This window comes from Botrytis sinoallii (genome assembly GCF_014898435.1).
Source record: "Botrytis sinoallii strain Bc 23 chromosome Unknown BSIN_012, whole genome shotgun sequence".
Lineage (NCBI taxonomy): Eukaryota > Fungi > Ascomycota > Leotiomycetes > Helotiales > Sclerotiniaceae > Botrytis > Botrytis sinoallii.
The window spans coordinates 1,614,510-1,637,434 of NW_024066039.1; the positions used below are offsets into that span (position 1 = coordinate 1,614,510).

General features: G+C 44.3%; 7 protein-coding genes across 7 annotated transcripts; 3 read left to right on the plus strand and 4 right to left on the minus strand.

Annotated features, from left to right (window-relative positions):
• Positions 1 to 312: 312 nt before the first annotated feature.
• Positions 313 to 1,807, minus strand: EAF02_007418 (uncharacterized protein; the record flags this gene model as incomplete). The annotated part of the gene is made up of 2 exons (XM_038903466.1): positions 313 to 1,493; positions 1,726 to 1,807. 2 exons carry the CDS (start codon positions 1,805 to 1,807, stop codon positions 313 to 315), a joined length of 1,263 nt encoding a protein of 420 aa, XP_038756945.1.
• A 1,882-nt stretch (positions 1,808 to 3,689) lies between these two features.
• EAF02_007419 (uncharacterized protein) lies at positions 3,690 to 6,876 on the plus strand (the record flags this gene model as incomplete). Its single annotated transcript, XM_038903467.1, has 8 exons — positions 3,690 to 3,745; positions 3,973 to 4,226; positions 4,280 to 4,750; positions 4,797 to 5,468; positions 5,523 to 5,777; positions 5,836 to 5,939; positions 6,025 to 6,444; positions 6,508 to 6,876. The coding sequence occupies 8 exons, from the start codon at positions 3,690 to 3,692 to the stop codon at positions 6,874 to 6,876; spliced, it is 2,601 nt and encodes an 866-aa protein (XP_038756946.1).
• Positions 6,877 to 7,136: 260 nt separating this feature from the next.
• EAF02_007420 (uncharacterized protein) lies at positions 7,137 to 7,880 on the minus strand (the record flags this gene model as incomplete). The annotated part of the gene is given in 3 exon segments (XM_038903468.1): positions 7,137 to 7,601; positions 7,682 to 7,778; positions 7,798 to 7,880. 3 exon segments carry the CDS (start codon positions 7,878 to 7,880, stop codon positions 7,137 to 7,139), a joined length of 645 nt encoding a protein of 214 aa, XP_038756947.1.
• A 533-nt stretch (positions 7,881 to 8,413) lies between these two features.
• On the minus strand, positions 8,414 to 11,009 carry EAF02_007421 (uncharacterized protein; the record flags this gene model as incomplete). The annotated part of the gene is made up of 7 exons (XM_038903469.1): positions 8,414 to 8,532; positions 8,587 to 9,457; positions 9,521 to 9,869; positions 9,922 to 10,125; positions 10,184 to 10,314; positions 10,374 to 10,539; positions 10,678 to 11,009. The coding sequence occupies 7 exons, from the start codon at positions 11,007 to 11,009 to the stop codon at positions 8,414 to 8,416; spliced, it is 2,172 nt and encodes a 723-aa protein (XP_038756948.1).
• Positions 11,010 to 11,443: 434 nt separating this feature from the next.
• On the plus strand, positions 11,444 to 11,777 carry EAF02_007422 (uncharacterized protein; the record flags this gene model as incomplete). The annotated part of the gene is made up of 3 exons (XM_038903470.1): positions 11,444 to 11,451; positions 11,513 to 11,641; positions 11,711 to 11,777. 3 exons carry the CDS (start codon positions 11,444 to 11,446, stop codon positions 11,775 to 11,777), a joined length of 204 nt encoding a protein of 67 aa, XP_038756949.1.
• A 463-nt stretch (positions 11,778 to 12,240) lies between these two features.
• EAF02_007423 (uncharacterized protein) lies at positions 12,241 to 14,586 on the minus strand (the record flags this gene model as incomplete). Its single annotated transcript, XM_038903471.1, has 4 exons — positions 12,241 to 12,816; positions 12,912 to 13,416; positions 13,466 to 13,535; positions 13,599 to 14,586. 4 exons carry the CDS (start codon positions 14,584 to 14,586, stop codon positions 12,241 to 12,243), a joined length of 2,139 nt encoding a protein of 712 aa, XP_038756950.1.
• A 273-nt stretch (positions 14,587 to 14,859) lies between these two features.
• EAF02_007424 (uncharacterized protein) lies at positions 14,860 to 18,329 on the plus strand (the record flags this gene model as incomplete). The annotated part of the gene is made up of 7 exons (XM_038903472.1): positions 14,860 to 14,991; positions 15,041 to 15,333; positions 15,392 to 16,256; positions 16,314 to 16,810; positions 16,865 to 16,932; positions 17,223 to 17,659; positions 17,733 to 18,329. The coding sequence occupies 7 exons, from the start codon at positions 14,860 to 14,862 to the stop codon at positions 18,327 to 18,329; spliced, it is 2,889 nt and encodes a 962-aa protein (XP_038756951.1).
• Positions 18,330 to 22,925: the final 4,596 nt, after the last annotated feature.

The window sequence follows — 22,925 nt, forward strand, 5'->3', positions numbered from 1 at the left end:
AGACACAAGAAAGAAACTCCTTAACACCCTGGGCTTCGTGGCCCAAGTTCAACCCGAGATACCCTAACCACAGTGTCTAATGTACAAAAGCGCAGAAAATACAACTGTATCCTGTTTCTCCAATGCAATGCAGTCATATCGCTGGATCGCTCGAAGAGAATATCGTAATTGAATGTAATTCGAAAGTAGATGATTGATGTGTGTGTGTGTGTGTGTGTGTGTGTCGAGATTGCGGAATTCAAGTAGTAAGAAAGTTTTTTGAGTCAGTGAGATTTTTACGAGTCCAAGACTTGAAATTGGTAGTCGGGCTTCTTATTCAGCCTCTTTGACGTATTTTTTGACATTGAGAGCCCATCTCAGCTCCCCAAGAACCTTCTGCGTCTCTAACATAATCTCCTCGTTGGCCTTCTGCTGCTTGCTTGCATTTTCTTTGATATCCGCGAGAGATTTCTCCTTCTCTGCCTTGTACTCCTCATATTTCCGATCAACTTCATCCTTTTCTCTCTGCAGTGTTTTGAGTTGCTCGGCTTGCTGTTCTGCGAGACGTTTGAGCATGGTAATCTTCTCGTCGTCGGCTATCCTCTCCTTCACAATGATCTTGATCTCCTTCTCTAGCTTCGCTACCGTTCGATTGGCGGACTTTTCCTGGTCCTTCCAATGGTTGGTCATGACATTGTTTCTTCCCTCGTATAGCTCCGCCCGGCTCTGAGCTTCTTCAACCTTTTCCTTGCATTCCATTTCCAATTTCTGCATCTCAGTCTTCCAAAATAGCTCGCCCTCAGTAGCTTTCTCGGCCTTGTGTCGTTCCGCATCAATTTTTTCTTTGGCATCCGCGAGTTGTCGCTCTCTCCTCTTTAGAACCGTTGAATTCATGGCAGCATCGCGCAATTTCCGCTCCCATTCTTCGTTTTCTTGGGCGAATCTGCTCTCAGCCAGTCTTGCTTGATCGAGAGCCTCTTCCGCTCTCAGCCTCTCAATCTTGACATCACGCTTCAACATGTCATTTTCCTTTGTAAGTCGCTCAATCACTCTCCCCGACTTCCCCAAGTTTGCCTTCCCAATAGCGGAGTTAAAGTCTTCGCCATCATTGGGGGCGATATCTTCCACAACATGTACGTTGCTACTCGAGTACTTGGTAGGGCCAAATTCGGTAGATATACTTCTGACAACTCCTCTGGGCATTCCTATCGCGGACGGATTCTGTCGACTGAGTGGTGGTTTCGAACCATTAATGGAATTATAGCTAGCTTTTCTTGGGGTGATAGGTGTAGTGGACTCGTTTTGTGATTGAGGTTGCGCAGTCGGGCTGTCGTCGTAAGAATTTGGACCAAGCCGAGAGTCATCAGAGGGTACGGATCTAATTGTGCCCGTCGAGGATTTGAGTAAGGACGGATCCGTGTTTATGTGAGGCATGTTCATTGTGTTGGAAGAGAGTATCGTGAGAGGGGCATGTGTAGGACTTTGCATCCTGTTGAAATGGGGGGACTCGAAATCTGGTAAGAATACTGGTTAGTCATTGTTCAAGAGCGCAATGAGTACCAGACTTTTGTTTACTAAGTCGAGGGAGTTTTGCATAAAGGGACAAACAATTATTCAATGGACCACGAATTTTTTAATCTTTTCCCGGTGTTTCCAATTCTTCATTGACGTCTATTAAAATTTAAGGTGCAGATCATGATATCTTGCGATAAGAATTCTGGATCATAATTAGAAATGCAAGCTTACCTGTACTTGGAGATTCCGTATGAGTATGGGTATCTCGTCTCGAAGATGTATCCACTGGAGGAGTTTCTGCTCGAGTTGGCATTGCTCATTTCTCCTTTTCGCAATCTAGGATAATCCTATCAAGCCATACACGACTTCCATGAGTTGTTTGAAGTTATGTGCAATCTTTTATGCGTGTAACGAAAACGATGCTACGAGTGACCGTCTCTCCTTGCGTGGGGTAATAGATATAACGAATGATGGGAAGAATGACCTTTTTACCTAAGAGGGCTGGCTGGGGTTTTAATCATAAAAGATATCGACAATGCAATGCAGTCCGTCGCCTTTTCCGCGTTACTGTAGTTATGTTTTTCTCAGTCGATGCTTTTCGAGTTTCCCAGATAAAGGATGGACAGCCCGTATGGCAATTAAATCTCATCCAATGAATCTGGCTGACCGAGCAACGAATCATGTAAGCCCCAGTAATGAAAGGACTAAAAACGGGCTAACCTGTCAATGCCGGTAGGGGGTGTATGGTGGGCAAGACCTAGTAGGTAGGTATGCTTTGGTATGGTCCCATATGCTCGCCATGTTCCTTTTGTTACCTTTGCAGGACAGTACTGGTATGTACGTCAGAGAACATGAAGTGGAGCGAATTAAGGTACTTCGATGTCGGGATATCCACGATGTACTTATATCCAGCATCTACAAATGCACTTGCGGCTAAATTTACCCACGGCGGCTTACCTACTCTGTAGATTTGAATGCTGGCTCTACACTTCGTACAACACTCACCGGTAGGTACCTGGTATATCTGTCAGTGCCGGTCAGTGCCAGTGTCAGTGTCAGTGTCAGTGTCAGTCATCCAAAGGTTGGTAACTCATATTCGCCGTGGGTGATTTTGATGTCTTAAACTCTTAATCACATTTTTGACGGGTAAACTAGGTAAGGTCAGGTGAAATTGGGATGTCCCCTATTATTCCATCCGTTTGTCCTGGTGTCCGGAGTACGAAGCAGACTACATATGCTCTACCAATGAATAAATCCTTACCTAATCAAAGCATGAAGAAATAGAGGTTGGTTTTGAATAGATCTATCATAGATTATCACAAATTACAAGAAGCTTCCTTTCCATTGATTTCATAAGTTCGGCGTTTTGAATTTTGGCTCTTTTAGAATTTAGTGCATTGGTTCTAATCAGCGTTCTCGCGTTCTAAGCCTCAATAGCCTCTTACCTCTCTGCCTCTGCCTAAGTCGATAGTCAATAGTTTTCCACTAACAAACCTTTTACAGGCAACCATCAACATTTTCAATACCCGTGGACTACCCAGGATACTCAAAATACCCTTCTTGGAGTCTTGAATACCTAAGACCATCCATCCTTTTTCTTCTACTTTTTTCTTTTCTTTCCTTTCCTTTCCTTCCCTTCCCTTCCCTTCCCTTCCTTTCCCTTTCCCTTTCCCTTTCCTTTCCTTCTCTTTCCTTTTCCCTGTCTTTTTCCTTTCTTTTATCCAGTCGATCTTGATTAGGGGTCGTAAAATCTATCTTCAACAAAATCAATTGAAATTGAAGCGTTTCCAAAGAGAGAGCTTCAACATACATCCATTGAGCACTACCCAGAACCTCTTGATGCACCCCAGATCCTACTTGTGATGCAGGTACTCTAGTTCGTATATGATATCATCATTCTGAGTGAAGATTGTGCGAATTGAGGTCAGCAGAATTGTCTAAAAGTCCTGGTGGAGCATGAAGGCTGGCACAAGTTAAAATGCCGGTGCTCTTGGGCATCGGATATTTTCGGATATTTTATTCCTTCGCCAAACCGGATATTTAACAGCTTCACCATTGGTCCAGCGGCCAAACAATGGAATACCTCCACTGGACTAGAAGATCTCTTCCAGAGGTTTACTCTACAGTATCCATTGCCGGGCTGTCGTGTTGAAATTTTCAGCAGATTGCAGTGCTGTTCATACCCTATATTCGTTATGTTGGGGATTGTAATCAATCTCCCTGCTTTGCTGCCCGGATATTTTGTCACTTGGTAAGTTCTGTATCATCGGACAATTTCTCAATATGATATATACAAGCCAGTTCATGTTCAGTGAGGAATATCTCAATATCTTGCTATCGGTCTTTCATTTTGTCTATTTTCATTGACACAATTTGGCCTTGGGTTCTCACGGTATTTGCGTGGTACGATGAGTTCAGGATATACAAGCGAGGCAAGTAGAATCTATCTTTCGTCTGGCGTTCTTTGCCTATAACAAGGACCTCATCCTCTCCTCCATTCGAGGAAGAGTGGCTAGAAGGAATTCAACTGACAGTTCACTTCAAGGGTGAGAAAACCGATCAACAAGATGACCCCTTGCAAAAGTTACCCATATATCGTCCCGAAGGTCGTTCACTTGGAGTCCTCTTTGAAGACATCACGGTTCATGGTGTTTCTGCTGGCGAAAAACGTGCTCAGGATCTCTTACGAATTTTTCAAGATGTTTTCGTCAACTGGCCAACAGCTTTACTACGTAAAGCAATACGCCCCGGCCGCTCCACGCATCCCACAAAAAATTGATACAAGGAGTTTCCGGTGTTCTGCCTCCTGGAGAAACGCTCCTAGTCCTTGGGCGTCCTGGTGCTGGATGTTCGACTCTTCTTAGTGTACTCGCAAATCAGCGTGCGCAATTCGTAGATGTTGAGGGTAGCGTGCAGTATGGCGCAATTGGGTCGGATGAGATGAAAACCCTTTACGGTTCCGAGGTGGCCCTAAACAACGAGGACGACATTCATTTTCCCATATTAAAAGTTGAAAACACCATGCAGTTTGCACTACGTCTGCGCAGGCCAAAGTCCAATTTGAAGACAGATGCCGAGTTTGCTGAATACTGGACTGACGAAATCCTCGATTCTCTTGGCATCAAACATACAAAATCCACAATTGTTGGCAACTCTTTTGTTAGGGGCGTATCTGGTGGCGAACGCAAGCGTGTATCATTGGCTGAAGTTCTCAGCGCTGCTCCTGCCGTCGTTACATGGGACAATCCATTAAGAGGTCTTGGCAGCTCATCTGCCCTCAGCTTTTCTACGACTTCTGAAAGGCATGTCAAGGGCAACTGGAATGTCCAATATTGTCACAGCTTACCAAGCCTCTGAGAGTATTTATAGAGAATGCTTTGATCGTGTTCTGGTATTGTATGATGGATATCAAATTTATTCGGGCCCTGCTGGCGACACTGCTAAGCGTTATTTTACCGATCTCGGTTTCGAATGTCCCCCTCGTCAAACGACACCAGATTTCTTGACAGCTATTACTTCGCCAGATGAACGCCGTGTCAAAACTGGGCATAGCCCCCCACCGCCACTTGATCCTGCTGGTCTTGCTGATGCTTTTCGAAAGAGCTCACATTGCCAGGATCTTTCAAGAGATATTGGACAATTCCGTGAAAAGCATTGTGACGTGCTGAGTGCCGCAGCCTTCAAGTCCGAAGTAGCTGGATCCAAGCACGAGTTTACTCACCCAAAGGCTCTCGCGCTTAGGTCTTTCCCTACTCAGGTCGTGGTCGCTATGCGACGACATTATCAACTTGTCTGGGGAGCTTGGAGGTCGCTCGCCATTATTCTCACCCTAAATGCGGTAAACGCTCTTATCACAGGCTCTGCATTCTATAAGAGATCTCTAACAGCGACTGGAGCATTCGAGCTCAGCGGGTGCTGTCTTCTTCGCCCAGATATACTTCTGCCTAAACGCTTTAGGGGAAACAGTTTCCACGGTTAGTTCACGAACAATTCTCCAAAGCAGCACGCACTAGGCATGCTACATCCAGCCGTTTCGGCAGTTGCTCTCAATATTGCCGAGTTACCGGTGTGTTTTGCGCAGACCGTTCTTTTCACTCTTCCATATTACTTTCTCGTCTTTGCAAACCCAACAGCAGCCGGATACTGGTTTTTCGAATTTTTGATTTTCGTTTTCTATGCTAGTCAATTGGCACTTTTTCGAATGCTGGGTGCATGGTCTCCGAATATACCGGTCGCTCTCTTATTGGGTGGTGCAGCTATGCCGGTCGGGTTAAGTCATTCAGGTTATGGCCCACCGTGGCCAACACTGTTAAAATGGGATTCTTGGATCCGTCGAATCAGTCCAAGTCCATATTCACTGGAAGCGACAATGGGGATTTCTTATGAAAGATGATACTCTTCATTGTAGCTCTGGCCAATTGGTCCCAAATGGAATAGGATACGATGTAGGTGCAAATGCTCTGAATATTTCTGCATAATTTTTGTTTTGTACAAGACAAAAACGTTACATGAAGCTAATGACCCTAATAGAATATAAAAATAGCCAATCAAGGCTGTCCCATCTCAGGAAGCTCTTCAGGATCCTCGACCGTACCAGGCTCAACGTATCTACTCGCCCATTTCGGTTATCGCCCATCTAATGCGTGGCGAAATTTCGGGCTCATCTTAGTCTTCTGGACTATCTACACCGGTTTAACAGCTGTTGGTTTGACTTTGATGACGAAGAATCGGGGCGGAGGTGGTGCAAGTCGTGTATTCAAGCGAGGAGCTGTCATCCCTGACGATATTCGAGGCGAAGAAGAATTTCGCGAAAAAGAATCCGATTTAGAATCTCAAGGAAATCCATCTGCTATTCATCCTCAGGGGAATGCCCAGAGTCTTAATGACTCTAGCAGTACTTTGTCCGCAAATGCCGCTGGTTGGACTGAAAATTCGAAAAATAGTTCTAGAGTAAGTTTATTCCCATGTCCTATGTTGCGAGAAATGGAAGTCTCTACTAACACGGAATAACAGCCTTCATTTACCTTCTCAAATGTCTCTTATTACGTTCAAGTCGATGGGGAGAACCGACAGCTACTCACAGATATAAGTGGATATGTCAGGCCTGGTCAACTCACAGCCCTCATGGGAGTTTCTGGGGCCGGAAAAACTACTCTTCTCGATACACTTGCCCAACGCAAAGATACGGGTATCGTGACCGGCGACATGATGATTGGAGGTCAGCCTGTTGCCAATCTAGGGGCAAGATTCTCTCGGGCTTGTGGATTCTGTATGCAGCAGGATGTTCATGATTCAGGAGCTACAGTCCGCGAAGCTTTAATTTTCTCGGCGATGATGAGGAGGCCATTGTCGGTATCGAAAAAGAGAAAGAGCGCATGTTGAAGAGGTCATGGATCTACTGGGGCTTAAATCAATCGCCGATGCCTTGATCGGCGTTCCGGGAGAGGGAGGTCTGGGAGTCGAGGAACGGAAGCGAGTCACGATTGGTGTGGAGTTAGCCGCCAATCCTTCAATGTTGCTATTCCTTGATGAACCAACCTCTGGACTCGATAGTCAAGCTGCTTACTCGCTCGTCATGTTTCTGCAGCGTATTGCAGCTTCTGGGGTACCTATCATATGTACAATCCATCAACCTTCCGCCGTTATCTTTGAAATGTTTGACCATGTCCTTCTTCTGACAAGGGGAGGACGCACATCGCCCCTAATCGGCCATTGCTTGAATTCTTGGTGCGATAAATACACTGGTAAATGCTTTGAAACAAATCCAAATTGGATGCCGGTCCATAATATTGAAATGCTCCGGTACCAGTCTGGCATACTCCAATACCAGAAGAACGTAGCTCTCGACGTCTCTTGACTGCAAGTGGTCCGTTGTTTTCAATCGCCAGTGGATGATGAGTTTCTGGGCGTATCACGACAGGCGATGCTGTTGAACCATCTCTCAATCCCGGATCTTGTATCTCCTCAAGAGGGTCCAAATCAAGGCGAGGTCTCTTTTTCTTCCTACCCCGTGACTTCAGTGGCGTGTATGAGCACTCTCGATTGTGTTTAACACATGAATTGCATGGTTTATCACCAGAACATTTTTCTTTTCTATTTCGGCAGTTCTGGCAAGTATTTAAAGTCAGTACAACAAAGCCAGATGAATTGAATGAGGATATACTTATGCATTGGCTACTCGATCCACTGCCCCCTTTTCTCTTCCTCTTTCTATACTGGTACCACGATCAAGAGATGTATCTGGAGACGAGGTGGTCTGTGTTATTCCATTAGGTGTTGACAGACTTATGGGTGCTGTAGAACTCTAGTTTCCATCTGATTGAGTTTATGTTCAGTTTGTGATCCGCACGTCTGCGATTTTCTACAGTTTTATCTTCATCGATCATGATTCAGAACGAGCATAGCTTAGTAAGTATGCACGTGATTCGTATCAACCCACCTACCTGCCTAGTAGTATCTGGTCTGGATACCTATGTAATGGAGAAAAGATTCAAAAGATGGCTTTGGCTAATAAAGTAATGAAGTCTTATTGTGTCTATCAATAGCTCCACTTCATATGTCAGACGTTGCAACGAGGGAAAACACCACAAAGTTCACCGCTTATAAATACACCAGAAAGTATGAGCCTGGCCCTGGGTACCTTGGTGGGTATGTCAACCTTTGTGAACTTGTTGAATTGATCATAGTCAAAACTGCGATCTAATTGTAAATGTTTAATAATTCATGTACCGCCCCGCATCTGTTGCTGACTCCCGGGGAATTCCTGATCATACAATAATGTGCGTATAGCACTTTTTAACCCTTAGCCCAGTCTTAACTCATGTCCTGTGAAAATCCATTATACGCCGATTGATGCTGGAATGCGAGAATTGCTAAAGTACAAGAAGGGCATGTAAATCGAAATTAGGAAGGTATGCACTTAAGCGCTGATGATCATGCCATTCGATTTCGTTTCTTCGTCGTCGCCTTTGAGTCGGTCCTCAAATCCTGGGCGCCATTTCTTGAGATATTTGGCGGCGATGGGTTTCGCATTGTCGTCTTTCAAGGTTATTAGTATGGCCACAATGAAGGAAGGAAGGAATTAAATCTTACAAGTGTTCCAAATATCTTCAACTGCGTCAAGAGCCAAGTCTCGAACCGGTGGTCGCATCATAACCAAATAAAGGAGACTGGTTAGCGATAGATTGACCATTGTTGGGTCTTTGCAAAGCCCTTTGATTTTGTTCAACACCTCTGGACTCAACCCTGGAATCTCGCTTAAGAACCTAGTGAGCACTTTGTCCTTCGCATCAAGATAGATTGAAATTCCATCTAAAACCTTGAGTGTCCATTTCTCATAATGTAGCACCGCTGAACCATCCCCCAACTTCATTTGTACTCTGTCGTTGTACCATTCTTCGCACAGCCAAGCGACGGCGATGTCGATTCGTTTTCTAAAATCTTCTAGGATGTAAACAAGCAGTGATTGCCGAATAGTGTTACTCAAGGATATCCGCTCGGTATGTGGCGACTCCAACTTGACAGCGTCTGAAGACCCTTCTAGACCGGCCCCAGCACGTGTTGCAAGGCGTGTAATGATAGTAATCCATGCATCACGATCATAGGCACTAGCTGCTAGTCTGTTTATGCCAGCCTTTGCCTTTCTTGCGGTGGGCTCTTCTAAGGTCTGCATCACACCGAAGACTCGAGACACAGTACCTTGGCCAACCAGGGTCACTTCCTCGGCACTTAGAGACGGAGGGGGTGGCAACGTGAACGGTCCAAGTGCTACATTTGCAACCTTTTCGATATCCACCTTAAGCTCTTCAGGTGGTGAACTGTCTAATTTGTTTAAAATTTGTTCTGTATCTTCGGCATTGTAGAAATCAGGTTCGTAGTCATCATCGTCTTCTTCTACGCCCAGTGGAGCCGTTTCAGGGTTGATTTCTTCGGGCTTAGGCTCTGAGAGAGCTTGAAGTCTTTGCTTTCACACCCTAATTGCAGATGAGTAATCGTGCGAACATATCGTTGAATTTGGGAAACTTACGCTTATAGCCTGTTCAATGGTGTCCGTATCTATCCTCTGGAGAATTGTTATACCAATCTTGACGACCAGATCTTCCGATAAAAGTGCAACATCGAAACCCTTTAGGGCTTCATCGGTGGTGATAGTAAAAAGCTCGGCGATTGTGTGATTCCCAGGTGTTAGTGGTGGTATATGTAGTCGAGCAGATTTAACTTGCGCGCCTAGCTTCTGACGTTTGGCGGGATCTAGGGCGTCCACAGGTTCTGGAGGTCCACGCTTTCTATTTCCCTCGTCGAAGATTTCCGTTTTAGAGCGCATCATTCGTTCGACATATTGCTGGATTCGCCCATTGAGTGGATTGTGAGGGTCCCTACAACCATCAGCTTAGAACAAGCATACTTCACAGGGATAAAAAGACATACCGCTTGCTGATATGAATAAGTAATGATCTAGTAGTCTTTTCCATAGATTTAACCATAACGCGCAATTTGGGAGTCATTGGAGAATTGGCTAGTTTCAGGGGATTGAAGTTTAGAAGAACATTTAGAATTTTATTTGCAACATGAGGACGGGCTCGGATTAAGATGGAGAGGGAATTCAAAGTTGCATCAACAAGTACAGCATCGCTAGACATGTCAGTTCCTAGATGGGGGGAGAATGCGGAATACAATGAGCTCAACATACCTAGAGTTCTCTTGGAAGACGCTGAGGAGTCTATCGAGAAGACCTGACGCTTCAGCTTCAAGGTTTCGGGGAGGGAGAATAGTGTGGTTCGGAGGAACCATAGATAATGATACCTGAAGAGGATCGCCGCGCTATATAGAAGACACCATTAGCATCTTGCCTTTTGGGAAGTGCTATGTACCTCTCATACTTTAGAATCTGCGTCGGGTCCTGTTGTTTGCACCAACACAACCCTCTGCGCAAACTTAATGCAGCATATTCTGATTCCTGGCTTCGCAGTATCCCACATTCGAAGTATGCGAGTTTTGATTGCGACCATGCGCTCCCAAGTCGGTATGTCGTAGGCATTGTTGATACTATTTAGACACACTAGTTAGAACCGGCTCTAAGTTTGGCGCCCATTGCTTGACGCCATCCAAAGATGTGAATATAGGAAGATAGGAGGAATGTTAAGTTCTAAACCATAGCTATAAATGGACAAAAATTCAACATACATCCATCGAACGACAAGTGGGTATATGCTAGCTGCTGTTTGCACTATACTCTTAACTACTGCACTATCTTCGTGCGGGTTCTCGATCATGTCCTTCAAAGTATCAAGTACGACCAAACTCAATGTTTCTTTCTGCGACGAAGGTATGGTTGGACTTGAAAACGTCTCTGCAAGGAAATCTGCGCCCCATCGTCGTAATTCTACCCTCGCAGATGGTCCAATAATTGGTAGTATTCCTTGAATGATCTGAGTGTAATAGTTGGCATCCGAGAGCACAAGTTTTCGAGCATCATTCAATTGATTGATTTGTTGTTCAACAGTCAAGGTAGCCATGACGATGAGGGTAACCTTTAAAGGCTGTGGGGAAAGAAGTCGAATATGATCTACGATAGATTGTATTGTGCAAGCTGCATGTGAGAAAAGACTACACCAATATCAACTATATTGATTTGCTGAGTTTGTAGTCAAATTGACTCCAAACCATTCTGCGAAGCTGTTGTTGAAAGAATTAAGGTTGACAAACAAATTGTGTTTCTTTGATGTGATATTGGCTGAAGGTAAACGCGACCCTTTTTTAAGTTGCGCGATATTGGGAAGCACCAATTCTCAATGGAACCGTACCTAGGTAGTACCCACTAGGCATATTTCAAGGTAGCCTTATCGATAAGGCTGGATCTCATAAATTCCATTACTTGGGAATTTCTTTTTGGAAAGTGGCGCCATTGAACCATATCAATATACCAATTGACAAAAGATTACAAGTCCAAATGCCGTTGTAAGTTCATATTTTGATTCTAGACAGGTGAATGCTTCATACTAATACAGAAACATCATAGAGTTCCTAAGTCTTCCTATTACGATAAGAATTACAAACAATCTGCTGCCCTCATTCGAGCGCGGAGACCATATCTTGTCAAGAATGCTTTGACAGGGGTTGGCATTGCTGCATTTGCTCTTGGAGTGTTGTAAGTATCTGCGAGAGTATTTCAAGCCAGCTCAGAGTAATAACTTTCTACAGTTGCTTTCACTATTAGAGCAGTTTCGCAAGACGACTTCGAAGATGTCAAAGTACCAGCCGCACCAACTACACGGGATTCTTGACTGGATTGTGACGATATGACTGAGATCAGCAACGGTTCTTGTGGGCTAAATCCCATGTACGTGGAGGAGGCGACTTCATAATACCAACCAACATCGAGCAGACTAGGGGCTACAAAATCACAAGTAGATGCAATGATTATCATAGATTCAATGGGAGGCGTTTTGATGAAGGAAAAATCTTGGGAATCTCAAGGGCTTTAAGTTTGTAGCTTTCTATATTTGAAGCCTCACGTTATAAATACAGATGGAGCTAGTATTATTGCAATACCGCCTAAAGGCTGAAGGGAATCATATACCATATGAATGGTAACCATCATACCACAGAACGCCGGACCGAATGAATGCTTTTCTGCCATAACACCCAACATGCACCTTGAACCATATATTTGCGCCCTCGTAGTCATTAAAACTTTACTTGTAAACTCGAAGCGTGAGATTGAATTTGTGGAGATGCACGAGTCACTCACGGTGGAGATATGCGGGTCATCTCTTGTACCACGTCCTGTAGTCCGGCGCGTGATGTCTGGTGGATTTGATTACTGGCGACGGGAGGAACCTGATGGTTATGTTGCTCGTTGGAGATGGATAATAGTGGATGAGGAGGTCTAGTTTGCTTTGGTGACAAAGATGGCTGTCGACTGCCCAATGGTGATGGTACAATAGTGTGTGAGTGCGAAGTATTAGAAAAAGGATTATGTGGAGAAACTCGTCCACCAGACGTCATGTATCCATTAGTATGCTGTAGTACTGATGTTGACACATTAGAGAAAGTTCCTGAGATAGGGCCGCCTTGTTGATGAGAATGGCGACGGGCCTGTACTTGAATTTGCGACAAAGGACTTGTGGTTCTTGGTGTATGCTGGGCTGAAGTCTGACGCTGTATTAAATGGGAGTTGGAAGGATGCTGCGGATTCGCCCAGGGTGTTGTTTCAATGAATTGTTCTTCCGCCGGCCTATATCGCGATGTTGACCTTGCTGTTCGCAATGCCGCAAACTCTTGCAGAGAAAAATTTGCAGGTTGATGCACACTTCTAGTCCCCTGTTAAAAAGCCCCGTCAGCTTGCCTGTCCCTTTTTGGACAAAGGTTTCCTTCTTGGACTAAATCCAACCATGACTCCCAAATAATGCACTTACTCCCATTGCATTAATTACACCCATCTTCTCAAAGTCCTCTTCGAGCTCTGCAGGCGTTGCTCGCGACATCGAAGGAGCGGCTGGAAATCCGACATGTTTTGCGATGCCCGAGAGAATAGAAACCTCGTTGGAATATGCTACCTGGTTCTGAACCTGTTGCGATCTTCGAGTGGGATAGTTCAAAGTGTACTCGGGTACGCCGGTGGAGTAATTTCTTCTATCATGTTGTATTTCGTACCATTGTTTACCTAGTTGCTCCATCTTGGTTTCTCGAATTTCTCTTGCTTCCTGTCGATATTGAATAAGAATCTGGCTCCTCCTCGCAACAGCATAAGTTTTGAGAGCCTGTAGCTCATATTCACGTAATTTCTCTGCGACACGGATTCTCTCATCTCTCCGTGCCTCGACAGGCTTCATCTGTTCAAGAAGATCGGGGTGCGTGGGATGGTCTTGTCGGAGCATAGCCTCCTCTCGACTTATTTGCTCGAGGCGCGCATCGTATAATCTATAAAATATATCAGCGAATGAAACAGTGATCAAGAATGTAATCTGACCTGTCCCTAAAGACTGCGAAGTCCTTCTCAATGCCTCCAAGTTGATCAAACGCACTTATCTTTTTCTCCACTGATCGAATCTGCATTAGAATAATTGTGCATGTTTAGTTTCAACTTGCTGCGACAAACTCACATTCTTCTTCTGTCTTTAGTACGAGATCTGCTTCATCATCTTCCTCATTGTCTACTTGGTCCTCCTCGCCGTTCCGTGTATCATCTTCGCCGTTGGTTATGATGCCATTGTGCAAGCTGTCTGACTCGTCCTCAATATTTATACCATTCTCCACAGCCTTTTTCTTCTTCCTTCCTCGTCTTTTAGGTGACGCCGGTATGCCAGCGGTTTCAGTAGCTTCATCATCGGGAAGCATGGTGTCTGTTATATCCGCAAGAGCCTGCTCCTGTGGTCCATCACCCTCTTCGCCTGATATATTACCACTTATTGTATTTGATGCATCTTCTTCTACGGGTAATTCGTCGTCGATCGCAAAGTCGTCGCCTTGATTAATTATAGAGCCTGTCCGCTTGGGTAAAGGTTCATCAAAATCATCTTCGAGTCCGCCGCTGCCCATTATTGATCGTTTGCGTTTTCTTGAATCAATTTCGGAAGTAGATAACGCTCTCTTTCCTTTGCCCGCAGAATCTTCTAATGACGTACGAGCTGTCGCTGGCTTGCGATCTAGCTCACCATCGTCATGGTGAGAGCTTTTAGGGCTATCATTAGAAACGGCAATGTCCTCGTCAGATAACTGATCTGCGTCATCTTCGTCATCTTCCCTCTCATCTGCCATGATCTGGTTGTGTAGTTTGCTTGGGCTGCGCTCATTCGAATCGGCGCCAGTACGGGAATTAAGAACCACATTCTTTTGCACTCTTAGTTTGTGCGGAGATTCTTCCAGTCGCTCTGTCTCTGCTTCAGAATCGTCATCTTCAGAAGGGTTACTAAGGTCGTCCGATGCTTCGGCATCGTCGTCATGATCTTGCTCGGCATCTTTGTCTTCAATATCACTCAAACTGCTAGAGCGATCTTCTTCCACGTCGAGATCACTAAGCTCGTCGTCAACCGAAGCTTCGTCGGGTATGATTGGATCAACCGCTGGCTCAACGTCAATTTCGCCACTCATCTTAAGAGTAAATGAATTGTTGCAAAATTATTGTGGTACTAGTATTGCTATTGTCGCAAGACGAAGCATTTGGTATCAAGGTATAATTATCGGTAGATCCTCGGAATATGAAAGGCGGTCAATAGCTGGTGGCAGTAACAAACCCGTTGATCCCTGCAAGCTGCAACATTTTTATTTTTTTAATGAAGCCCCGAAATCTCAATATCTCGGGACGACGAAAGGTAGCATATTACCTGCATCACTTATTTCCAACGAAAATATAACTGAATCGCAATGGGTAAACGTAGTCGGAACGAGAGTACCAGCGGAGGGGAGAAAGCCAATGGTAAAGAAAGTGCTGGTAAATCAATTTTCACTGAAAACAAGGCTGTCGACCCTACTCTAGCCTTGCTATTTGCATCAAGTGTAAGTCTTGAAATTTCTGGTATCGCGCAATCTTGCTGATAAATACTAGGCTGGCCCAGTACAAGCTCCTCCTAAATCTAGGTATCAAGAAGCACCTTTGCCTCGTAGAAATATCGAATCGCAGGAGGGAGAATCATCCGAGGTTTCTGACGATGATGAAGACGCCGAAGATGTCGAAATGGGCGAGGGTGACGATGACTTGAGTAGCGTTGATGGTGATCTCGAGGATGCTGAGATTTCGGGTCTATCTGCCGAGGAGGATGATACCAACGACATACATGACGAGGTGCCCGAATTGGATAAATTCATCGAAGCTAAAAAGGAAGAAACCCGAACGAAAACGTAAAAGGAAGACCGATGAACCAGATCTTGAAGGAAAGTACCTTGAGAAGCTAGCCAGGGAAGAAGAAAAGGAAGAGGAAGAACGCCAAGCCGAAAGACGATTGAAGCGCCAGAAGTTAGCTGTAGAGCAAAAGCCGGTTTCAGATGAAAATATGGAAGAAGGTGGTTCTGGTGAGGACGAGGAGGATGCTGATTCTGATAGCGAAGCCGAAGCTGAAGCTGAGGATGATACAGAAGAATCTGGTTCCGAGGAGATAAGCCACAAGAGAAAGACGCCATCCGATGTTCCTTTACATGAATCTCTCGTACCAGATAAGGATGCTGCCGAGCTCGAAAAGGCATCGCGTACTATTTTCCTCGGAAATGTAGCAAGTTCAACTATATCATCTAAAGCCGACAAAAAGATCTTTATGTCTCATCTGTCCTCTTTCATTGATGATCTCCCTCCTCCCCCAGCTGGCAAACCATCTCACAAATTGGAATCTCTCCGCTTCCGTTCCACTGCCTACGCTACTGCTGCATTACCAAAGAAAGCTGCTTTTGCTAAAAAGGATATTATGACTGCTACAACAAAAAGCACAAATGCCTACGCAGTCTACTCTACAGCATTTGCAGCCAGGGAGGCCGTTAAGAAACTCAATGGAACTATAGTACTAGATCGTCATCTTCGCGTAGATGGCGTAGCGCATCCTGCGAAGACCGACCACCGTCGATGTGTCTTCGTTGGAAACTTAGGGTTTGTAGACGATGAGTCTCTTCTTGAACAGGATGGGGAAAATAGCCGCAAACGGTCGAAAATACCCTCTGATATCGAAGAAGGCTTGTGGAGGCAATTTGGAAAGGCTGGTGAAGTAGAGAGTGTACGGGTTATTCGCGACGAGAAAACTCGCGTCGGAAAGGGTTTTGCTTATGTACAATTTACCGTAAGTTTCTTTCATCACTCAAAAAACATTCGAGCTCTTATTAATGCAGAAATATAGGACGCAAATGCAGTTGAAGCTGCCTTACTTTTCAATGAGAAGAAGTACCCGCCGATGCTTCCTCGTGTTCTTCGTGTTGTACGCGCCAAAGCTCAACACAAACAAGTCTCATCCCGACCCACAGCTCGTCAACCTAAATCATCAAAAACCTCCCAAGTATACAATCCAAAGGTTGATCCAAATCAAGCTTCTTTGCAGGGTAGAGCTACCAAACTGTTAGGGAAAGCTGGTGGCGCAAAATTCAAGAAAACCGGGGCCAACGATACGACTTTGGGCTCCAGGGGAGACAAGCAAGTCAGTGGAAACGGAGAAGCCAAGAGTGGAATGGCCGGTATCAAAGCACCTGAAAGTTTCGTTTTTGAGGGTTATAGAGCTAGTGCAAGCAAGGGCAAGCCGAAGGATCTAAAGTTGGGAGGTAAGGGTGGTGGAAAGAAGAAGGGTAAACCCAGAACAAGATCGTCAAACAGAGGTGCCGAGTGGAAGAAGCGAGGCTCGAAGTAAGCTCGGGTTGTTTAGATTGTAATCAGAATAATGATGTAGTAGAGTAGTAGTATTGGTAAATCAAATACTTATGAGAAAGGAACTCTTTGGGTTAGTCTTGACTTTCATATTTTGAAACGTACGTCTATATGAATACGTGAAACCGACTTGAACAAAATTGAAAGATGCTGCATCCAAAATATTGCGTAGTCGGATTGCTACTTGCACAGTTTTGCAATGAACTGCTCTTCAATCTCCGGCTTCTCTTGCTCCAAAAGTGCGGGGCATTGTCTGTATGATACAACACACGTGATATCAATCAATTTTCATGGCCATTTTTTCTATGAACAACCCAAGATTTTCTTTCCCACATCCACATTCTTCTGAACCCCGATATCAAGATGTCTGGCTTTAGCTTCTCATTTGCAGGCGATGATATAGAGATAGATCCAACTCAAGACGCTCTTCCATCTGTCTCCAAGCAAGCTGCAGAAACCGGCACCCTTGCACCACGGAAATCCAGCGGGGCATTCCCGGTAGCAGGACAACCACTTTTACCACCGACCTATCACACTTTAGAGGAATTTCTATTGACATTGCCATCTCAGATTGCTTATTCCACGCTGGCTGTTAAGTTGGATGATGGTAAGGAGATTGGTATTCCAAGAAGAGAGTTATGGGATGTCAGAGCGCAGTTGATGGCTGAGGATGAGGGAAATGGAGAAGGGCTTTTGGGATTGGGGAATGATGATGTGAAGACTGGGGTTTATGAGGGAGGGTTCAAAAGTTGGGAGAGCTCGGTGGATTTGGTTAAGGTTCTTAGTGGGAGGAGTATTGTTGGGGAGGGGAGGGGGAGAGTTTTAGAGGTATGTCTTATTTTCATTGCGACTTTGATGACGGTGGAGCTATCACGAATAATTATGCTGATAACCCTAATAGCTTGGTTGTGGAACTGCTCTTCCATCTCTAGCAGTCTTTCAATGGTTCCTAGAAAACACAACCTCTTCCACATCTGGGTTGGAGCTTGGACTTGCAGACTACAATCCTACAGTCCTACAGCTCGTCACTTTACCCAATATTCTCCTTTCCTGGGCACAAATCACAAAATCTGAGTCTTGGGAGGCAGAAGGCGAACTCGATATCGACGAGGCACTTATCTCTGAATTCATCTCTGCGCTGACTTCTCGCAACATCAATATATCACTCTTCTCTGGTGCTTGGTCTCCAGACTTTGTCTCTCTAGTTACTGATAAGTTGCATCTATCATGCGAAAACACAATCATTATTGGGGCTGAAACCATTTATTCTCCAGCTGCTCTGAAAGCGTTTGCTGAAACTTTGATGGCATTACTTGATTTAAGCACAGGGTCAAATAAGACGGCGTTGATAGGGGCCAAGAAGGTATATTTCGGAGTTGGCGGTTCAATAGAAGATTTCATTGAGGATGTCACAGCGCGTGGAGCTCTTGTAAACCAGGTTAGGGAAGAGTCGGATGGTGTTAGAAGAGCTGTTATAGAAGTTGGAAAAGCAGGCTGAAAATTGAATATGTAATCACAAGTCATATTCATAAAATTCCCTAGCATTGGTGATAACTTTCGACTGTGTTAGCAGGATTGAGGAGTGATCTTTTTGTTAGTATTCTTAAATAATTCTGCTGCTCCCCTAGATCACATTCTGCTATGATAATAACTTGTATCACCACATGTTTAGATACGTATCAGGATGTTTCAATGACTCAATTTGTTTTGGTCATTTTCTAGTTCTATTTATCACCCTGAATGTGGCGTATTTCGCACTTCTACATCTTATCATCTCGAGGCCGATCCTTACACATCCAGTACTGTATAAGACCTCATCAGACCACACATATAGTCATATCTTGAAGGCATTCATAGTCAGGTGAACTTTGGCCATATGCTCCACTGGTAGCAGAGCTATCGAGTCCTCGACACCTTCAATGCCCTTTACTAACCTTACAGTTCCATTTCAACACTTCTATGCACTTAGTATTTTACTCTGAAGCTCAATGCAAACGCGTACCTACTCTAATTTTATTTTGACACAGAGTCATAACTTCGATAAGTCAACTTTGTGTTCCTTGGATGACGCTATTTATTGATATCCTACAGAGACAAAGGATAATTCTGAAAGATCTTGCCAACTCATCCAATTCCACGGGGTACATTCAATTATCTGTTATCCGGATACACCAATTTTGTCAAAAATCTAAAAGAGCATCGAATTCCAAATTACATGTTGTATCCCCAGCCAGCCCATACACTATCCTCAGCACACTCTGTACCCTCAGCGGTACAATAGAATGGATCCAGCTCATTCAAATGATAACAAGCCTATAATGAATAATGAATCAAACAACAAGATGCTCTTCCATGTCAGCCACCATAAATTCCCATGCGCCACTTCCAAAGAAAGGGAAATCTCAAGGCCAAACAAGCGACGACAAAACATATAAGTGGAACCCTACTCATAAACATCAACATCAACATCAACGGCAAAAGTCTTCAGCCAAGTAAATCAGCCCTTGAAATAAACAACAAACCCGCTGGCGAGATATCAAAACATCAAAATCTGTAACCCAGCACTGATCAAGCGCGGAGATGTCCCCATATTGTATTTATGATACAATACAACTAATTAACACACGAGACTCTGCATGGGTCCGGATGTAGCTCGAGAGTCCGAAACTGAACCACTAAATCACGATCCTCAAACCACTCGCGTTGGTCAGTTAATGTGCTTGTCCTGCAGCTATTCGATACTATATAGACTCGAATGAGAATTCTGACCTGTATTATAGTTGAGTAATGCAAATGTATATAGTATAGGAATCCGACAGTAGCAAACGGATGTATGAAAGAGACATTTTTATTTCCTGGTCCAAATGAATATTAATTTTCATTGTGATTTTTACCTTCAGCCTTGAATACCTAGTAGTTTCTACTTCGACTCATCAGAGCACCATCCTTGTGTTGTGCAGACCGCTGCAACGGAGAAGGAGTAAAAAATAGGCGGAATATCCTTAGTGAATGCAAATACAATGAGTGTTTTAAAACCGAAGAGCTGATACTCGAAGTATTTATAATTCCGCTGATTTCAAAGAGCACCCTGCGGTTGAAGAGCACGTGCGCGAGTAGATTGTTCGCAATAAAAATAATATACATCCGGCGTTGGATGCGACAAATCGGTAGAACCGCTTCGAACCACTTTCAAGTAACTTCCAACAGCATATGGGCCGCTTCAATCACGAGATGACAGATCCCTTTTAAAGAAAGATTCCTAGCCCATGTCGCATATCTCATTCAGATATACGATCGCGATACTGTCGCATTGCAGGTGGGCATTTATCTAAAGCTCAACGAATAAATACCTGAGTAATTTGCTTTTCCTCATAATTTCAGTTTTACCAGCGCGCTTTCGCCGTTTTCAAACGGTTTATCACACATGTCTCGCTATCGTTTAGAAGAATCTTCCATTCCCACCGTTAATATATGGATTTAATGCTTGATTCGATGTAACGCATGATTGCCAATGTTTTTCTTTCTACACTCTCCGTAATTTTGATTCGACCTGTCTTCAAATTGTGCGCATCCTTTCCTGTGGGAGGAGGATCTTCCACATTGTTGGGATCGTGAGAAAAGGGCACTATCGGACGTAGACTGCAAAATTCCATACCTCGTTGCGCGAGAACAACATCCACCGATAAGGAATCAAGCTCTGCCAGTGCAGTATAGATGAAGATCTAAAAGCAACTCTCATCAGCCACATTCGTCACAACGACGCTACTCTGCAGATATCTGACCGTATTTGGCTGATCTCATGAATGCTTCAGCTGCAGACAAAAGGAGCGCATAGCCCTATCAGGCGAAGTCGCCGATCACTCGGTATATCCGAATATAATACTATGCGGTTTCAGTGCGAAAATCCGTCACTTGACATGAGTATTATGCGTCTATATCGACGATTTGATTCGTCAAATAACAATTGACGTCTCTCACACAACTGCCAAGCATGTGGACGAAACCCAAATATGAGCCTACGGAGAATAAGCTGCCAATACGTCAAGCTAATATAGCGCACTGCAACAATGCATATGTACAACCTACAATTAACGCAATACAATGCATGCAGTACTCTATTGCGTTGCGCGTCACTAGCAAGTACCAATGACGTTAGACGGTTATATAAAACCATATACAATGTGCTATCTCGGCTTGAACGGCACATTATAAGAACGTCGGGCTCATCAAGTGCTGAGGATTTGAAATTACTGCTCAATCCGCTGGGGGCTCATTTCATCCTTCATTTCGCTCACGCCGATCGAAGGGACACACCCCCGAATTGAGCCAACTTCTTGCGATAGGCGTGCACACCCTCGACAGCCAGCCTTATGCATGGCTTGATGTCAGCCATTCATCGCCAAGAATGCCAAAACGTGCCATGCCCGCGATGTGCTCACGCCACTGAAGTTATGGCGCAAATGATGGCTGGAAGGAAGGAGCCGCCTTGTCGGGACATGCGGGTGTATAATACGACGGCAGGCATCCACCTTCGTCATGTTGTGAGACAGTTTGATAGATGAGCAAAGTATATGCTTGAGATGGACGTCTCCCATTTCGAGGCCTGCGCACGTGGGAGATGGTGGTTCGGAAGAGTTATCGCATCGAAATTTTGCCGACTAGGAGGAATTCCTAAGTAGATTGGCGTATAAGCAGTACGGTTCGGGTGATGGATAGATTATCGATCTATTTGCAAGCTCTTATCAATGATGTTTGTCAGAAAACATCAAAATCGCAAAGGAAAGGCAAAGTCGGTCACCGTACAGATGCAGGGACTGCAGCATCCTCACCGATATTCCCAGGACATGCATTCATCCAGATCATGGGTTGCCCCACCCGGCCGCTAGAGCCAACGCTTAATCCAAAATCCGAAAAACCTGTGAAAAGTTGAGAGACAAGAACGTGTTGCTTTCTCGCTACATGATTGGTTCACTTCAACCTCATCTTTCAACAATGAAGAGGAACCACCAAGAGATTGAACGCGAGTCCAAATTTACATTCGAGACGAAATCCGCCAAGTTCTTCTTATGCACGACAGTAAAGAAGTTTTATCTGACAGATTCTTTCGATGGAAAATGTGCCGTCTTGGAAAGCTTGTGCTAGTGAAAACTCACCCAAATACTTAAGAGGGAAAATTATCACAACGACGACCATCCACAATATCAAAAGACCACTGCAAAATGATAGCTACAATATAAATTAACTATCTGGGGCACCCGCACATGGTTCTTTGACTGCTCAGTGGGGGATAGTCACAATATGAATAATAGTGCACAGCAGGTAAGTGGAGAAACATGCCGTTTCTCATCTTGACAGGAAGAATGACAACGATTTACTATAAGACCCCCCATGAACATTGGTTTTAAGCCAGGGTGTTGGATAATAGAACCGAGGAAGACTCAGGAAGTGCATGTTCTCACTGTTCAATCATGTCTCAAAGCAGACAACCTTAAAAGGCTACCGTGGCTAGCTCCGTGTTGTCCGATTTGGATATTTCGTTCAAGAACCAAGTGGGGGAAGTGGCCCGTAACGTCGACGGATTTATCAATCAATATCACAATGATACCTATTATCTAGTTTAGACGTATAGGATCAACGACAAGCTACTGATACAGCATCAGAACACTTGAATCCATCAAGCTTGAATCCATGTACACTTGCTAAAAGTATTGGCATGACAGAACTTGACAAATTTCGGGAAATTTTCTTGGTATTGGTATTCCGGATCGAGGAAGATTATTTATGACGAACCAACTGATTTTGGGAAGTACTTACTCTCCTACTGTGCCTATCTAGGTAAGCAACTTATGAGTTAAAAGCGAAAGTCACAGTAGCAATCTAGACCAACGACTAGCTGCTGCATCTCGAACCAAAAAAAAACAGTTATTACATTAGTTTTAACACTCGATAACCTTAAAGCGGGTTTAAACGGCGAAAATTGTTGGAATTTACTATACGAGCAAAGGCAATTTGTCGAGAAAGTCTGTTACTACCTACCCCATAAGTAAGGTTAGATCGCACTAGATGATGCATTCATTTAATTCATTCTCGGTTC